The 13,756-nt window shown below is 40.4% G+C and overlaps 1 protein-coding gene across 1 annotated transcript; it reads right to left on the reverse strand.

Moving 5' to 3' along the window:
* Positions 1-5,547: 5,547 nt before the first annotated feature.
* RB195_017545 (uncharacterized protein) lies at positions 5,548-8,770 on the reverse strand (the record flags this gene model as incomplete). The annotated part of the gene is made up of 9 exons (XM_064184587.1): positions 5,548-5,573; positions 6,029-6,144; positions 6,203-6,409; positions 7,726-7,842; positions 7,927-8,012; positions 8,066-8,131; positions 8,234-8,394; positions 8,511-8,582; positions 8,710-8,770. The coding sequence occupies 9 exons, from the start codon at positions 8,768-8,770 to the stop codon at positions 5,548-5,550; spliced, it is 912 nt and encodes a 303-aa protein (XP_064040468.1).
* Between the last annotated feature and the right edge of the window lie 4,986 nt (positions 8,771-13,756).

Here is a 13,756-nt window from a genome sequence, read left to right on the forward strand (position 1 = left end):
TACTCGCCAACATCAGCAACTGATGAATAAAAACTGATGAGGAGCTGGAGAAAGTGATCCGCAACGAAGAGTGCTTCTACAAATTTGTTGTCGGTGACTTCAACGCAAAATTTGGAAAGGGTAACGGAGAGGACTACAAGATCGGAAGATATGGAGTGGGGAACCGGAATGAGAACAGACCCTTGTCCACTGGCCGCCTCTTTCATGGAAGTTCTCTTCTCATGAAGAAAGATCATCGTTGGTAGACGTACAGAACTCGCACGGAGATCGACCACATACTCACCAACCGAATGTGATGTCTACTTGACGTCGCGATAGCACCATCCTTTTGTAGTAGTTTCGTTCACCATCTTCTTCGTGCAAAAATACTACTTAGCCACACGATGGAAAAGAACGTCTGCTATTGGCAACGAAAAAAAAGAAGTCGTATAGAACGGTTGCATACTCGAGGACTCCTTGTCCTAAGGTGGCTAGCACATCAAGAAAGACCCAAACGTGGACTACCACCTGGTCCTCAGTGGACTGTGAGCGTGTGCTGAACGTGCCTCGAAGCCGCGTACAACAAATTTGGATAGAACTTCAAAGGTCATAGAAGTTTGTCGGGAATACCGCCTCCCTCTTGTGTATAGATTATCTTAAAAATAGTGTTAGCGGCGAAAGAGTAATGAAGTAATCATAATGTCGTTATGTTTAATAACGACATTATGATTACTTCTCAATAGTATTCTTCCGTCCTTGTAACCCTTGTAACCTGATATTCTTGTAACTTGCGTTGTTTTTCTTTTTTATCGATGTCTAGACTCATTTTATTACGCCTACTATTACTACTAATCAGCCAGCAAACCTTCGCACTCGATAGTCATCGTCCTACAAATGGTGCAAAATACATAGCCACAATTCTATCGGTGATTCGTCGAACTGTTCAAGGAAATGATATACCTCTCAAAAACTCCTTAAAAACCTTTAAACAGATGTCTTCGTTCCAATGTCTATTGTTTCATCACGAAGAACAAAGATATCGTTCGCAAGGCAAACAGGCAAAAGCAATTGATGGAAAGAAAACCCTCTTGATCCTTTTAATAATCTTTTAATAATTAATAATCTAAGAATTTAATAATCTTTTAATAATCTAACCTTTTATATCGAAAAATTACTAATAAAACGTTCAATCTGTAAGCTACAGAAGTCATTGATGTCAGCACGCAGACAAGAGTCAGAAGATGTATAAAATGTCTTTTCCGGTGAAAACTCTTTCAGCGAGATGACAGCTTCCAACCACCTGATAGACACAATTCTCTCCACAACTTCTGAAAAAAAGTTGTACGTACATATTCGGAAATACTTTAGTTTTCCAAAAAAAGCAAAAGGTATTCTGGCCAACCGAAGTAATCCCTTCATATTGGTGAAGCATGACCCTTTGCAGTCAGAATAACAACTCGCTGGATTATTCAGCAAAATTCTGAAGGACAAGGCCGACGTTTCATCAAACAGAAATATCCAACTACCAGAGGTTGCTCTCATTTGAGTAAGTAGAACGAATTCATCTTGAATTGTCTGAAGCACAACATTGACTCATTCATCTGGCATCTTCTGCACTTTATTTGCAGGAAATAAGCCAAAATCAAATCCTAGTCATTACGTTGTGTTTGTTAAGTCATTGCGTGCATTCTAAGCTTAAATATATTAAACACTTGTGTATTTTTATGTGTGCCTATACCTTCTACACATCCAGCCAAGGCCAATTAAAAATTACAATTCATATTTCAAAAAGCGATCCACGGTTGTTGTTTCACAATTGGCAAACCCCCACAGTCCATATTTTTACGTTTACAGCAGGGTTTTCGATAGAAAACCACGATAGAAGGATCCTTGAGGAATGAAACGGTATGAGGCTGCCTCAAATAAGTTTCTTTAGCCCTTTTACTCAAATTCAAAATGAATTCAATAAAAATGAAACCATGAATTCAAAGAAGGTCTACATTAGAACAGACAAGAATGTGCTCTCTCGTTACAAAAACCTCAGCGAAAACTTCGCATTCAATGCTTTGACGTTTATCAACATCGACATTTTCAATTGAATGCAAGACCAGTAGAAAACGTCTCCGAAATAATGGGTCTACCTTCGAATCTTCTTAAATGAAATATTGGACACGGAGAAAAAATGGAAAATAAGTTAGTCTCAAAATTACGGAAGTAACGGTTCACGTGAGATTGCCGTTGTGATTTCAAGTCGTGAAAGGATATGTAAAAGCTATGTGATCCCCGGCCAAGACAGCATAGTCAAAACAACAGCCACTTCTGGCTTTCCATTTTTGGTATAGCTCTGGATGTGTAAATTGAATTAAATAAACAAATAATCTAGAAATAATAAGAGCAATCGGCGAATCTTTTTAGATACCAGAACCGAATGCTGATGCTGTTACTGAGAAACCTAATACTAATGTAATGTACACCTTCTAAAAAAGGTATTAAATTGCTTAGTCTACTACGTCTACTAACGTGTATCAATTAAATGAGCTAATGAGAAGCAGTTTCCAGAAAGCAATTTTACGGGGCGGATTAGTGAGTTTTACAATGCGTTACGAAAAAAAGCGTTTGAAAATCATGAAAATTTGGAAATTCTAGTCATAAAAACCGAAAACTCACGAACGCAAAAAAAATCGCAGTCTTTTTCTCAATCGCGGACGTGGTGTATTCTTGAAGAAATTGCTATTGTTGTACTGCTGCTGATGTGATAGGGGTAGAGAGGAAAGATTAAGAGTGATAATCACGAACACATCGGAAAACTCGCGGAAGAAAATGTATATCTCAACATTCTCACGACCTCAAGATTCTATGATGAAATAGCTACAATTCGCTCTCCCTCATTAAGTCTGACGGTGTCGTAATGTAGCTAAATTGGGAGCAGCACGACATTTCATAGGACTAAACAAGCAACGGAATTTATGTGAAAGTCGAAATCAAATGAAGATTGCCGCCCAGATGACGTAGAACGGAATGGCACTATTGGACAACTTCTCAACATTGCCGCTGATTGTTTCTCGTTGTTTATGAGAGGCGTTTTCTTCTCTCAAAATAAACAACAAGGAAGATATCAACAATAGCTGAAGCGTGTAGAAATTTCACTCGTTTCTGCCCTCAAACCTTGAAGAAGTCACATTTTTAACTCCTTCTGTAGCTTTTTATCGAATAAAAAATTAAATATACAGGACGGAAGGGCCAGTTTTCTAAGTCGTGTATCTCAACCGATCGCGGTCCAATTTATTGACGCCGCTTCGATTATTTCTAATCGAACATTTAGACTATGCCTTCGAAAAGTTGATTCCAAAGTCTTTTCGATATCGACACTAATTTTCTATTCAAAAGTTTGTCATTTTGCAGGAGAAAATACAATAAGGAGAACGTTTCATTAAGAAACTACTACAACGAAGTTTTCTACGTCTTTTTTAATCACGAAGCAAGTGAATAAAATTATCCTTTGAGAAAAAAACATGACATATAGGAAATAGGACGATAATTGAAAATCGCACATAAATCAAACACAAGATTCAACAGGAACGATATCGATATACTTAGCTGTCGATATGATCCATACTCACAGTTGCAAGCATAAGCCCTTGTTTGTAGTTTAAAGAAACTTTCCAAACCTCTTCCCAATCATTTTTAACAGATACACTACGTATCCAATGAATATACCCAAGGAGATGTCGACACTCCTCGACTAAGCCACGCACCAATTTGCATTCTAAGTTCCCCCATACATTAGATGCAGAAATTATCAAACAGCAACATGACAAAACCTCATAGAAATCGTGACATATTTACGAAGAACAACCCATATATTGCTAATAAGATTGAAGATCACCTTTCACTAGTAAAAATAAAGCAATAACTTGTCATATTTGAACTTTTATCCTTTATCCAAAACGCCTCCTAAGTTCAGCAAACCACAATTCCGGGTTCGAGCGATAGGATCGTGGCACTTAGGCAGAGAGAAGCATTTTCTTGGGGTTGTCTGCGTTGAGCTCCAATGAGAGGGGTCACTGCGTTTGAATATTTCATCTCATCTAGATGTTCTTTAATACGAACACAAAGAGGTCGCCCTGCTTTGCCAATATACTGTTCGCCGCATGTTTTTTTTTTCACGAAATCAAATAAACTACACCAAACACCTAGTCGCCTGCCTTACCAAACGAGCATATTACACTGCTTGGAGTCAGGCAGATGCGATCGGATATTCTGTTTCGAATTATCTGCTCTTTGAGATTTGTGGGAAGTGTGAGACTTCTGCAACTCTCACTTGGTCTTCCAGACCGCACTTAAGAATACTGGCCCTTATCGCCCTACTCAAGTCCTCGGTTATGAAAGGTAAGCAGAAATTGATCATTTTCGAGCTATTCGCTGTGGCGTGTTTTTGTGTTCCTGTGTCTGGGGTTTGTGGTGTTGATTGGGTGCGTCGGCGCCAGAAGTCGATGAAGCGAGGTGGGGTAGGCGCCAGGGCGTCGGATTGGTGAGTCGGCACAAGAAAGCTATAAAATGGCGTGGAAACGAGACGCGTTGTGGGGTTGGGTTGGTGCGGCGGAGAGCGGTAAACAGTGTTGGAACGAGTTCAGTTGCGTGTAACTGGTTGTGCAGCAGTATCGCACAATTCATGTGGATTTGGCAAAGACTCTGTGAACCGTTCCATATCCATTGTCACTACACATATATGACTCCTCTGCCTATCTCTTTCCCTGTACGTTATCCTCATATTGGTAACATTCCGTCTTCAGAATGCGGGGACACGCATAAAAACAGCTGCTTAAAGGCATCACCCCACGAATCTGGAGTGGTGAAGTATTCGTATACGGGGTCGTAGATTATGGGGAGGAGGGTGATTCTTCCTAATTGCCGTAGAAAACGGGCCAGAAGATACGGCTTCGAGCGTTTCCGCGCACTATTTTCCACAAGGAGTTCGATTGGAGCGCGCCAGAATTCAAAAGTTTTTCGGCAGTTCCAATTAGATTTAAAAAAAAAATTCTGCACTTTGTTCATATTATTTCCAGTCCTTTGCCTTATTTTCTAAATCATTCACATCTCAATATATGTCTTCCGTACAAAATACAGATCTCACAAGAACCTTCAGCGGCCCTATCAAGCAAAAAAAAAAAAAAAAAAAGAAAAAGAAGGGATAGAGTTCTTTATCGAATTATATACAATTGGTTTAGACATAGTTTTTATTTCTATGTGCATTTTTGACATTGAAAGTAAAAAAAAAAACGTTAACGACTTATTACTCAGCCCAATATACTGTTTGCGGTCGTCTCATCATTGAATCCAGTACCTCATGGCTGCCCAAACCCACCATCAACACTTTAGCAAATGAGCTTCCTTTTTAATACACACGTAAATGATTTAACCATGCAATTATTTACAACGCAGACTGGCAGAAAAACAATAAGTTTGAATCAAGCTTAAACAGGAGGAAAAGGGATCTCGGAAGGAAAAATGTTGTGAAAAAATCAATAGCAACGAACATGTGCGGGACAGCTTTAAGACATCACACTTTTACCTTCGTCTTGTACCACCGTAGCCTGAAAGTTGTATAATAAGCGCATTTAATTCGATTATCCAGAACGAAAATGGAAATGAAAAAAAAACATTGAGAATCTACCAAGATTTTAGAAAAAGAAAACAAACATATGTAAAAAAAAACAAAAGAAAAAGAAACAAGAAATGCTAGATCAACAGGAACATATGAATCCTCCCTAGAGGAATGATTATGAGAGTGAGCGGCGAAAATCTCGCACATGTTTAACATAAACAATCAACGGTTATACTTCCATTAAACAAAAAATAAAATAATCCCCAATCCTGACTATGTGTACTAATTCTGCATTTGTTTAAAACTAGGTATAGTTGGTTTTTTGGCAGAATCAAGTAAAAACACGACGTAAATTTGCTAGAAATGGAACCTTGCCTGGGAATACACCGTGGCTAGGCTACACGCTTTATGACTAATACTTTGAGTTCCGATGAAAACACTAACCTGTACTTTCTCGGACCTCCGATGTGCTGGGCTGATCCACGTGCGAGTCATCGAAACCCGTATCTCTCATAAAACGTTCGTTCACCCTCGGTTGTGTAAATCCGTAAGAGGGCCCACTTTTGCGGAAAAAAAACAATAAAATGGATAAAATCAACGAACTTGCCCGAAAAATACCTGTTTCTCCCGAAAAGATAGCCACCTAGCGCTCCTAGACCTGCACCGGTCCAAAATCCAGGCCCACTTCCACTAGAAGATGCGCTAGAGTGATACCCACTCTTATAACCCATTGTATCGTCGTAACTAGGTGGTGGGGGAGGGGCGCTTGGAGGGGGATGTCCGCCCGGATATCCTGGTCCTCCATCAAAACCGCCTCCGAACCAACTGAAATAATTCGTAGAATGAGAGATGACATTATGACTAAATATTGAGAAAGATGTTAATGTGGACTTAACAAATTAAGTATAGAAGTTTCAGATTGTAAAGTATGAGACACTATTTTATTCTTTAGAGTAGCATCCAAGATAAAGCCATAAATTCATATAGATTGGGAGTTTCTCCCATTGGATCACACGTTCACGAAATGACAAACACGTTCACACGTTCACAAACGACAAAGGTACTCTAATTTCGTTAAATTAGCGCAGATAAATACACACTAGATTCGATGCGCTAGCTTACAGCATTTGCGCTTCTTGACTTATTCACATGACGTGCCTACATGAAAACAAAATGTATGTAATACATGTTGTGAAGGTTTGTTTTAGATTCGTAAGCACAGTTCATGATTGGTACACCGACCCCACCTTGACAACTACTTCTAAGCTTGTAATCAGTTTAGAGAGATTTGTACTTGCTATTTATTCTAATTCTACTGATTTGCGAAGACTGTAGTACGCCAAGGCAGAAACGTAAAGCAAAAAAAGTCTTCAAATTAAAAGAATAACTAAGAATATCTATAGAATTTTTAAGTTGGACTGCGTTTTTACGAAAAACAGAACAAAAGGAATGAACAAGAATTCTTGTCCTACAGAAAGGGTAAGAACAAATATAATTAATAATTCTATATTATCTATGCGTAAACTAGTCATTGCTTACATTTGGTAGCTTTCCATAGTTCTTTGATTTCATCATTCCCGTAAACGATATTTAGTTCAAAAAAGAGATGAAGTGAAAAGTTCCGCCAGATACAGCCCCCGACACCATCTTGCTATATTTGAGATTATTGAATACTACACAGGAAAAACGAGTAGGAAGTAATTTCGAAAATGATCTTCGTAATTTCATATGCGTTACATCACTGTTTAAAAAATTTCAATCGTTCAACTTCGTAGAGTTAATTGTTAGCCATCTCACAAAGCAATGTCGATATTGAATAACATTCGCAAAATTAAAATGTTACTTCTCCTTCTGAGCTAATGATTCCAAAACGAAGTAATCACGGAAATGTAGTTGGAGGAAGAGAGTGTGAGGAGTTCTGGAAGCCTAATCTTGCTTTTTTTTCTCCTAACAGCTTTAGATTACATATCATAAAGAAAAAAGTCATGTCAAAGAAGAAAAGGCAAAAACACATGAAAACGTGTTATTTCAAGTCAAATGATAAAAATGTATAATTAAAAGGTAGTTATTGTATGACATAAGTGATCGAATTCATGCTAGTTCAATGAAATGGCACAGAAAAACAAAAGTATAAAAGGTACCCGTATCGAGGACCAGTGCGAGGAGTTTGACGTGCGGTATTAGCAAAAAACATGGAATATAAGACGTAAAGAATGAAGAGCGCGACAATAGCGTTAGCGATGTTTTCTTGGGTAAACCTGCAAGTAAAAGCGTAAAAGAAAAACGTAAAAAGTAGAAAATAAAAGTAAAAAAAAAAACACAGAAATAAAAGAAGAACTCACCAGGACCACCAATGTGATTTAGTTCGACTCCTACCCACATCCTTTTTCGCATAAGCAGTGTTAGCATATTCTAAGTCGTATTCTAGCTAAAAACCAGAGAGTTGAAATGGAAAAGTAAAGAGCGGCATGTTTGACTTACTCCACAACTTCCTTTCAGAATATAAGGGTCCTCGGGATAACTGTAGCCTTCACAAGTGACAGTCACCTACATAGATATCAACATAAAATGTCCAGCAAAGCATTAAACAGAAAAGAGAAAGCTACTTGAATGGAGATGAAAACTAGGAAAATTGAAACGAAAGCTAACCTTTCCAAATTCGAACTCATAAGGCATATCAGCAGTGCACTTCCACTGGTAATCAATTCCGTCAAAACCTTGTTTTACGCATTGGACAGCGCGGGGCTTGAATTGTCCTTTTGCTTCCCCTCCAACACATTTCAACTGGGGAACAGGTGCTGACCGACGTCCTAAAGACAGAGTTAGGGCGTTAACTATAGAAACATAAGCGAGATGTGTAGAACCAAAAAAAATCTCTTCTCAGGAGGAACGAGTGGAAAACAAACATAACTGAACTGCTACGTACCAGTTGTATATTGTCCGTCTCGTAAAGTAATTGTATTAACGTCTCGCAGTAGGACACGATCGTCAGCGCAGGCTAAATCAATACTTACGAAAATTGGAAGGAAATTTAACGCAATGCTCATACCTAGACCAAAATCTAACCAAACATAAATTAAATATATAATGTAAAACTATTAAAAAAAAAACGGCAGCAAACAAACCTCCACAACCAAAATATAGAAGGAATGTGATCAAAACAATAAGTCTTCCAACGAAAAACATCTCTTGTTAGCTCTGTATTTCACAATGACTCAAAGAGTTAACTCTAAGAGTTCGTCATAAGTATACGTCAGCACAAGAAGTGCTGGGATATGGACCGTCATCTGGGGATACCGCACGCGGACGCATCGCGACGAGCCTGACTCGAGCAGGCAGTGATGTTGCTGGAGCGCTCTCCGCAAATACACGATTTTCAGCGCTTTTTGGGTAATGCTTCGGTCCACCGTTACGTTCAATTCGAATTTTGTGTTCCAGTTAGTTGTATTTGTGAATGTATTGTTATGGAGTCCGACTTCTGGCGAAAAGATGCTGAACACTGTTGGGTTGCTCGATGACCATCACTTCTGAAAATACGTTTCTGCTTTTCAAATAGAAAATGACTTTCCAATTTGAAAAGCAGAAAAACATTTTAGGAGGTGATAGTTCATCAATCGACAGATCGTTATTGGAAGTAGGTAGCTGGTCAGACGGTACCCTAAAACCTAACCGCTAGTTTTAGAGCGCCTATGACATGTTGGCTAGTGGTGCTAAGAAGAAAGGAAGATAGAGCAGGAAATACTACTGCCTTAACTTTACTAAACCTTCCAATCAAACATGCGTTTTAGGAACATCGATCGATCGTGCAGCCACAGCCAAACTTCTTACCGACTGCGCTACACCCTGTTTGCAACCAGATGGAAATGAGATTGAAATAAAGTGTACTAGCCCACTAGAAAGAAATATCTGCTAGGAAGGAATTGGAAACATTTTGGGTTTCCGTCAGGAATCCATCCATGGAAAACAAAAATAAGAGCTTATCAATTGCTAATGACCTTATGCCGTCCGCAACACTCTCTTAGCTGTAAGATTGTCTCACACGCAGTTCCTTGACACTACCCAGACATAAGTACTTAAGGGTTACTGGGCAGTGCGTGGATCTCATTTGTCTTGGGTTACAATCTAAACACGATGGTTCACTAGTCCCGCTATTCGGTGAGAATGATCGGCGTTTTTTGGTTTTGGGGTTCCTGCGTAGTATACATAGAACCTCCTTTCCTCCTTTCGCGTGGAAAGGAGGTTCTATGTATACTACGCAAGAACTCCAAAATCAAAACCCTAAAAGGAGGAACCACTGGGCTACTCTGGCACGCGATCGGGACAAATGGAAGAATTACTGGCGCCCGCTCGACCAGTTCGAAGATCAACGGGAGTCAAGGTGATCAAGGTGATACATAGACCATAAGTGCGACAGGGAGGAGACGGACCCTCCTCAGGTGAAGGGGGTCTAGACCACTTGGTGCAGATCAAGCGACGAGGGTCTCTTCCTCAACCGTCCAAAAGTGAAGAGGATCGGAGCACCGGCTCCTACTGTTGCATTTATGCATAGAACGATATCGAGACTTGGCTAAGAGAAGAGGAGTTTGATGGGACATGCATAGCATCGAAGACATTAAAGGCATCACTCCACGAATCTGAGGTGGTAGGATTTCAGGTATAGTATTCGTATTCGGGATGGGAGACTATGGAGAGGGGGGGGGGAAGGGTGATTCCGTCCATTTCTTCCTAATTGCCGTAAAAAACGGCCCGGAAGGTACGGCTTCAGGCGTTCTGGCGCACTATTTTCTACAGGGAGTTCGACTGGAGCGCGCCAGCCTTGTGCAGCGTCGCATCTTCCGGGCCGTTTTTTACGGCAACTAGGAAGAAATGGACGGAATCACCCCCCTCTCCATAGTCTCCCATCCCTTATACGAATACTCCACCTGAAATCTGCACCACCTCAGATTCGTGGGGTGATGCCTTTAAACCATTTTCAGGCCTTTAATAAAGGCGAGGTTGTGGAGACGTCACACCAATAATAAAGTCTCACCAAAATCTTGTTGGCATAACAAGAAAACGCAAATAGTGGCATAATTACAATACATAGTTACAATTACAATTGCAATGGCTAATAATGCAATGCTTTCTGAATTGCACTATGAAGTTACTTGTTGTTGCAACCAAAAAAGACAAGAGACCACAGCATAGAATGATTTACTCCCTCTCGCTATCAAAATGTAAAGGAACCGTTCTTCTTATCACCATCTCTCCTTCTCTTTGTTCGATATTGCTTCTACTGCTTGCTGGGGCTTCGTAGTGTTCGTGGATAGAAGTCGTCCAAAATTTTCAAGGTTACCAGTAAGGTGGCTCTTTTCGATATTTTTGTCCTTTTCTTTCAATTCTTTGAATATGAAAAGTGGCGAGTCCACGAACTCGGAGACACATCTGGATCTAATGTCGGATTTCGTCAAAATATTGCAAATAGGACTTTAGCTCTGTCGGTAAGAGGTTCGGCAGTGTTTGCACGATTTATCAATGGTCCGGAACCGACTTAGTGCCAACCAAGCCTATTCACATTTCGGAGTTGATAAATTGGGACCAGGCTTGTCTGGTAGGATAAAACACCGATATGGGACATTGTCTCGTCTCGCAACTTATTGTATAGGATAGGCAAGCCTTCGTAAACTCAAAAGGATTCTGAATTGAAGTGAACGCGTTCGCGCACCCCAAACGGATTGGTTAACTCCAGACACTTTATCCTTTATAATCGGAGCAATGTTGTGCTCGAATGAAAAACAGCTGCGACTGACTCAAATATTACCTCTGCGCGTTCCTTCTCTGTTGTTGTTATACTAAAGCTATAATCCATGAAATCTTTTCAGCATCATTATAGAGATCGTTACAACATCGCCGAAAAATCCTGAGTTTCCTGATCATCTATCGATCATCATAAGCTTATACCTAGTGTAGCACCACCCATGTATCCATACACGATTGAAACTGGTGCCGATAGCTGTCTTCGACTTAGAATAAGAGCCTGACAGTAATGTTTGAGGAGTCTTACATCCATCCCATCAACAACCACGACATCGACATCCTGAGAACTCAAAAGTGTACAGGTGTTTTTATTTCTGCAATGATTAAGATACTGTAGTTAAAGGCATCACAGCACGAATCTGGAGTGGTACGAATTTCCGGTGGAGTATTCGTGTACGGGGTCGTAGATTAGGCGGAGGAGGGTGATTCCGTTCATTTCTACCTAATTGCCGTAGAGAACGGCCCGAAAGATACGGCTTCGGGCGCTCCGGCGCGCTATCTTGTACAAGGAGTTCGATTGGAGCGCGCCAGCCCTGTGCGGCGCCGCATCTTCCGGGCCGTTTTTTACCGGAATTAGGAAGAAATGGGCGGAATCACACCCATCTCCATAATCTACTATCCTGTATACGAATACTCCACCTGAAATCCGTACCACCTCAGATTCGTGGGGTGATGCCTTTAAGGGGAAGCACATCTTCTGAACTAGTGCCAATGAAATTTTGTCCCCATCGAAAATTCTGAAAACCAAGCAGATGTGAGTCGGTCCTTTCTGTCGATTCACAAAACAGCGCGTTGAAGTCTTATATGACTAAGATAGCTAGGAAAGGAGAAGCGAAAACTGGTTTGACAGAGGTCGTGACATGTTTTGGTTACGAACCCCATTTGAAACACTTCTAACGTGGCTAGAACACATATGTTGGAGGATTATGACATAATTTATTCTATATAATATACCACAAGGGAGTTCCACATTAGCAACCAAGGAAGATTAAAAAAGCAAGTGAAGCGAAACTCAGTGAACAAAAGGAAAATGGACAGAATGAAAGAAACTATTCAACAAATATGGACTGAATCATAGATATGCTGTGGTGACTACTATTTACTACTCAATCCTCAACGCAAATATTTAGGTTCGCTATCAGTCGTAGATCCAGCAGGAGGGTCAAATGGGCACTGAAGAAATCTTTCTGTCTTTCACTGAAATAATTAATCTTTCATTAAAATAACGTGTCGGGAATTCTCTTGAACGGTCAAGACACACCAGTTGTTGTCTATTATATCACCATCATGCAATAGGTCACTTAAACACAGCATAGCGCGAAATTCACGATTTTGGAATCTCTCGTGAACAATATAGAGTTCGGGGTTGTAAGTCATGAACATGAGCTTGTTCACTCCCTAATTTTCCATAGAAACGGTGCGAGAAACTTTCGGGAACCTTAAACGTGAAACCCTCGCAAACGTCCGCGACCAGTTTCACGCGTCGTATTTCAGGACGGTCAGGAAAAATTGAGTTACTACTTCGCACTCATAATCTGAAGTTCGAACTCTGTATTGTCCGTGAGAGATCCCAACATCGTCAATCTCGTAATATGCCGGCTTTGATAGGAGTGGTTGGAAAAAAAATGCCGGTTTGCGCTCCCTGTAAGACACGACGATACTGTATCTGCTCCATCCCACTTGGGATGCGCTCCGAGTGCGGCCAATTTACCGACAATTATCTCTCAGACGCACAGCATCAGTCAGTCTTCGCCGTTCGGCGGACAAGCAGACATCGGAGACCAGTTTATATGACATTCTAGTAGGAAAATTAACCGCGTAGACTGCTATTATTTTAAAGACCAGACGAATGATCATTCCTTTTAAGACAATATGCAAGCAGAAAAATTCAACTTTTCTTCGCGATGAATGAAATTGAATTCAAAATCGAAAGAAGAGAATGGAATGGAATGTTAGGGGAAAATCCTTTAACCATAGTTGACAATCATTTTATGTTGGAACTTGTGGATATCAGCTACTGCAACCCTGTGAAGATGAGTTCCAGTTTGAGGCAGAAGTCTCAGATTGGAGTGACCAGGACGAAGGCAGTGCTGTCTTCCTCTCACCGTTTCACGAAATCCGTGACAAAGTACTGAGTAATGTCAACAGTCCGAAAACTCATCGTTTCGTTCACGTTTCAAGTATTGACTTGAAATCTAATTTTACCTTAAAGGCATCATCCCACGAATCTGTGGTGGTGCGTATTTGAGGTGGAGTAATTTTATCCGGGATAGTAGATTATGGAGAGGGGTATGATTCCGTCCATTTCTTCCTAGTTGCCGTAAAAATACGGCCCGGAAGATGCGACGTCGCACAAGGCTGGCGCGCTCCAGTCGA

This window comes from Necator americanus, chromosome II (genome assembly GCF_031761385.1).
Source record: "Necator americanus strain Aroian chromosome II, whole genome shotgun sequence".
NCBI lineage: Eukaryota > Metazoa > Nematoda > Chromadorea > Rhabditida > Ancylostomatidae > Necator > Necator americanus.